General features: G+C 42.9%; 1 protein-coding gene across 1 annotated transcript in view; it reads left to right on the top strand.

Moving 5' to 3' along the window:
- Positions 1-4362: 4362 nt before the first annotated feature.
- OLFM4 (olfactomedin 4) overlaps positions 4363-5711 on the top strand; it is a gene marked incomplete at both ends in the record, with an annotated part of 40778 nt that continues 39429 nt past the window's right edge. The window contains one exon of the mRNA XM_083362572.1: positions 4363-4449. Coding sequence (XP_083218698.1) covers positions 4363-4449 — 87 coding nt within the window. The remainder of the gene's footprint in view (positions 4450-5711) is intronic.

Genomic DNA, 5711 nt, shown 5'->3' with positions numbered 1-5711 from the left:
CGTGTGTTGTACGATATCGGACGAGATCTGCTAAATATACAAGGTGAAACAAAGATGCCAGTATAGTGCAAGAGAAATGTTGACTTAACAGAGTTTAAAAGGTCTATCAAATAAACAAAAGACCGGTTTTGCTAGAAGCAAGGCCAGCCTTCCCGTAAGGTTGAGTTAAGGTTTTCATATCCAGACTGCAACAAACCAGACAACTCCTGTTGCTTGCACAAATGGAGCTGGGCCCTCGAGCGTGCACACCCGCTGCTTGTGCAAATTGAGCCACGGGTGTGTGCTCACCTGCCACTTTGGTGGCCAGGTTCCTGTGCTATGTATGGTCTGGAGGGTTAGGGACCCCTGCTTTAGATGTCTCCATTTCAGGTTTAGCTGGTGTAAAACAGTCTGAGAGCTTCTCTTTTGCTGAGTTGGGAAGAATAACTAAAAAGCGATTTAAGAAATGGTACGTTCTGGTCGAGAAGCTGGACTCCAATTGAATCTTATCAGGAAATTCTGCAAGCAACACGGAGATACAAGTCAACCAATGGAAATAGATCTCATGACGTGGATTCTTGTATCTTGCGTGGACCCTTACATCCTTGGATTGCAAGGAGATCCAATATGTCAATCCGAAAGAAAGTCAACCCTGACTGTTCTTTGAAAGGACAGAGACTGAAGCTGAAGCTCAAATATTTTGGCCACCAAAGGAGAAGAGAGGATTCCTTGGAGAAGACCCTGATGTTGGGTGAGACGGAAGGCAAAAGGAGAAAGGGATGTCAGAAGAGGAGGAGATGGTTAGTAGTGTCATCAAGTCAACGAATTTGGGCAAACTCCGGGAGAGAGTGGAGGACAGCGGGGCCTGGCATGCAATGTCCATGAGGTCATGAGCAGTTGGACACAACCAATCAGAATAGAGCTGGAAGGGACCTTGGAGGTCTTCTAGTCCAACCCCCTGCTCAAGCAGGTGACCTTAGACTGCTTCAGACAAGTGGCTGTCCACTCCCTTTTTGAAAACCTCCAGTGAGAAAGCACCCACAACTTCTGGAGGCAAGCTGTTCCACTGGATAATTGTCCTCACTCCTTAGTAGCACTGATGACGTTACCTAGTTAGGGTTATGAAACGTCTGCAAGAAAACAAGCAAGCTCAGAGAGCGCCAAGGAGCCCTCATTTCAACCCTGAGCTACAAAAATTCTCCCTCATTGTGCTCACTGTACACTGCAACACAGTGACTGAACAACAAAACCGTGTGTGTTCCTGGTTTAATTCAAATGCAGATTGCTGGTTTGTCTCAAGGGCTTTCCCCTTGATTATTCTTGAACATGTACTTTCAGGAATTAAGTCTACTATAACTGAGTTGCCATAAAGAAATTGATAGATAGACTGTGGTTTCAACAGAAGCCACATGCATACACACCGAAGACTCAAGCGCAGGCAACTGTTCCATTGGCTCAAGGGCCACATTGCACGCTAGCCAACATGGCGAGAGGTTCGCAAAACCAAAACTCAATCGTTTCGGAGACTTTGTCAAGGTCTTAAGGAATGTCTGCAAGCCACAGATTCAACACCTCACAAGGCAAGGTTGTGAAAGGACGCTGAAGATAAGCAGAATATAGAAAAGAATGCTGGGTGTGGAACTCCTGAACTGGGTGGGGTCGGGTGGGTTTTGTGGTTTTGTTGGCGTGTGTACATGCTGGCTTCCTTCTCTCTCTCAAGAATGTCCAAAGAACATACAAGATACGTGAGGTAAATTGCCTTTGTCTAAAATTGTGTAAATTTTCCTTATGAGCTGGAAGGGGAAATATTCTTGGCAAGCCATACATTTGCAGTCCATTCCTTACAGAACTGGGTCTGAGAAAATGAAGTTCTTTCACTGGCTTTGCAATTCCATTTTGTCGCTTCTTGTGGCACAGTTTGAGTGCAGAGAAAAGCAACAACAACAACAATAATAATAACAATAATAAAGTTGGAAGGGACCTTGGAGGTCATCTAGTCCAACCCCCTGCTCAGGAAGGAAACCCTATACGGCTTCAGACAAATGGCTGTCCAGTCAAAACTTCCAGTGTTGGAGCATTCACAACTTCTGAGGCAAGGAGTTCCACTGATTCATTGTCCCAACTGTCAGGAAATTCCTCCTTAGTTCCAGGTTGCTTCTCTCCTTAGTGAGTTTCCATCCGTTGCTTCTTCTCCTGCCTTCAGGCGCTTTGGAGAATAGCTTGTCTCCCTCTTCTTTGGGGGCAGCCCCTGAGATATTGGAATGCTGCTATCATGTCACCCCTCACCCTTCTCTTCATTAAACTATGATTAGGGGGAGTGAAGGCTAAAATATGCGAAGAACAGTTGCTGGACTTGGGTATGTCCAATCTAATAAAGAGAAGGACTGGGATGATATGATAGCAGTCTTCTAATATTCAAAGGGCTGCCCCAAAGAAGAGGGAGTCAAGCTATTCTCCAAAGCACCTGAAGGCAGGAGAAGAAGCAACGGATGGAAACTCACCAAAGAGAGAAGCAACCTAGAACTAAGGAGAAACTTCCTGACTGTTAGAACAATTAACCAGTGGAACAACCTGCCTCCAGAAGCTGGAAATGCTCCAACACTGGAGGTTTTCAAGAAGAGATTGGACAACCATTTGTCTGAAATTGTACAGGGTTTCCTGCCTGATCAGGGGTTGGACTAGATGACCTCCAAGGTCCCTTCCAATTCTGTTATTCTGTTATTCATGTCATGGCCTTTAGCATGCTGATCAGTGCATCATAAACTATGATTCAGAAATATACATTTCCCAAGTGGTGATATAAATTTGGAAGGGCGAAGGACCAACAAACCAATCTTGATTATCCCCACGAATTACATATTCTTTCGGGGAGTGGGGGGAAGGTGGAGAATATTATTGTTGTGGCACAACAATGGCCATTCCGTTTTTCTTCCTTGACTTGGTGCAGTCCGAATTGCAAACCTGAATTTGTCTGCTGATTAATGTGGCCCAATGAGAACTTTTTTTCATTGTTCCTAAAGCTTAATTTTAATAAAGATGTCTATGTTTCACTATCACGGTCATAATTAGTTAATTCACACTGGAACCTCACCTTTCGCTTTAGAATTTGATTAGCAAAAGTATTATTACTATTGCCACAATCGGATTTTTCACACAAGAGTAAGCTGCAGCAAATCCACGGAGCGTTGCCCTTTTACTTAGAATTTGACTGATGTATTGCACTTTTTAATTAAAAATAAGATGACCCCTCTACAAGTCTTTTTTTTTTTAAAAAAAATGCTTTTTCTCTGTCTTGACTCTGAGATGTGTGCACCAATTTAATCGGGCTTCGATGCACCGTAAATAATGCTTCCATAGAAAATATGGAGAGAAAAAACCCATACTTCCTGCCATAATGATTTTTTTTGTGCACATTATGGACATAACTTCTGAAATAGAACAATCCATAAAAATATGAAATATAGGCAAGGGCCTAGATATAATTCTGGAGATGGGCGAGAATAATTATATTAAAATGCAGCGTTGCAATCTGGGAAGAATCTTTTTAATTTATTTACCGAATGAATGCCCATTCTAAATAAATAATAACAGAACAGAAGAGAATAGAATGACAGAGTTGGAAGGGACCCCCCCCCACCGCCTAAGCTGGAAGACCCTAAATAGTAAACTATATCATGTCTGTTGTATCTGTATATATCTCTCTCTCATCCATCTATTTCTTTCTTCTATCTATATCTATGCCTATGTCTATGTCTATATCTGTCTATCTATTTATCTATCATCTATCACCCATCTCTCTCTCTTCTGTCATCTATAATTTCTCTCTCTCATCTCTCTCTCTCTCTCTCTCTCTCTCTCTCTCTCTCTCCCCATTATCTTTATCTCTCCATTATATCTATCTATCTATCTATCTATCTATCTATCTATCTATCTATCTATCTATCTATCTATCTATCTATCTATCTATCTATCTATCTTCTCTTTCAGTTCTATCAACTATCTTCTATCTTTTACCATATCTCTCTCTCTCTCTCTCTCTCTCTCTCTCTCTCTCTCTCTCTCTCTCTCTGTTGCATAAAATGATAGAACTTCTACTTCCTGCATTTAATGATCTTTTAGAAGCCCTTTGCTGAAATTCTGACCACCATGACTGGCTTTGATTAGTAAGGAACATGGAACGAAAGACTCAAAGGCTTTTGTACAGTTGGTGGTGGGACGTGACTCACTGGAGAGTGTTGTCACCCACCTGTATGGGCACTGCTTGAATAACAGTTGTGCAACTTCCTCCTTCTCACTTCGAGCTTCTGGCAGGGAAATACCCGGCCAGCCCTATAAACAGGCTTCGTCCTTCCAGCCTCCTTCACATCTGTCAAGACCGACAAGATGCATTTCCTCGCAGCTGCTGGACTGCTGTTGCTTGTGCAGAATGTGATTGCAGATGTTACCACTACGGCTGTGCCAAAGGAAGTGGTAAGAAAAGCTTGCCATTCACCTATTTTGTAGCCTGGTGCTGGTGAATTATAGTCCTAGAATGACACCCAGTTTAAGCTGAGGAAGATCATACTGGGCTCTTAATTTTACAAAAGACCAGGACCTCGGATTTGCTAGCTTATTACTCTGCAGCTATATGCTGCAGAATAGAGAATAATACAACCAAATGCTTGTGTTTTTTTTTAAAAAAATAAACCCACCAGTGTGCCTTGTGCCCAATCCTAGAGGCAGTCTCCCTGCAAGAGTTTTTCATCCATAAATCAATGCAGAGAAGGGGAGAGTGGGATCATCGGTGGAAAAACGTGTCTTTATTTCAGTTACACACATCGATTGTTTTTGAAGTGAATAGAGAGGAATGCCCCAGAGGTCCTCTTAGCCAGTTGACGAGAATCTTCCTATGAATGGTTATGGCAGCCGGGATCATCAAAAACAGGAGATGAAGTGTACAGCGGTTCCTAGATGCCTACTCAGTGTATTCAGGTGCAACCAAAGGAAGGATGAAAAGGGTAACATAGCAGGCCTGCAATATTGGACATTTTGGGAGTCTTTTCTAGAAGGATTCATATGCAATTTTGGAATGAGGAGCTGGAGAACGGAGAAACGTCTTCCTCTCTTTTGTTGTTGTTGTTGTTAGCTGTGAAGTCATGTCTGACCCATCGCGACCCCATGGACGACGTTCCACCAGGCCTTCCTGTCCTCTACCATCTTCTGGAGTCCATTTAAGCTCAGGCCTCCTGCTTCAGTGACTCCATCCAGCCACCTCATTCTCTGTCGTCCCCTTCTTCTCTTGGCCTCAATCTTTCCTCTCTTCCTCTCTTTAGGAGGGGTTAAATTTTGGCTAGCATAGTCTACCCAGTCCACCCACCAAGGTATCTTGGTAAATCAGTGATGAACCACATTTATTCAATGTATTGCGTGCAAAGGAGACACCATCAGATACTCTAAAACTGTAAACAAAGAAGTCAGAGAGGTTCATACTGAGAGCAAACTTCTGATCTTCAGAACTTCTTTAGATGGAGATGAGACACCTCTGGACACATTCTTGTCTGCTTTCATCCTTCCAGCTTCTTGAACATCTCAAGCTATTTTCCTAATACTGTTTTCATTTGCACCAGACTCAACAAAGGCAATGCATTTTTTTAAAATATCCCACCGGGCCTTTGAGGGACTATGGAATCTCTCAACCATGTCACTACACCTATTTTCCCCAACAGGGTAGGAGAGAGCTCCTAAAAGGCCTT

Source organism: Vipera ursinii (assembly GCF_947247035.1).
Source record: "Vipera ursinii genome assembly, chromosome: 4".
NCBI lineage: Eukaryota > Metazoa > Chordata > Lepidosauria > Squamata > Viperidae > Vipera > Vipera ursinii.
This window is presented reverse-complemented; position numbering and strand designations above follow the sequence as displayed.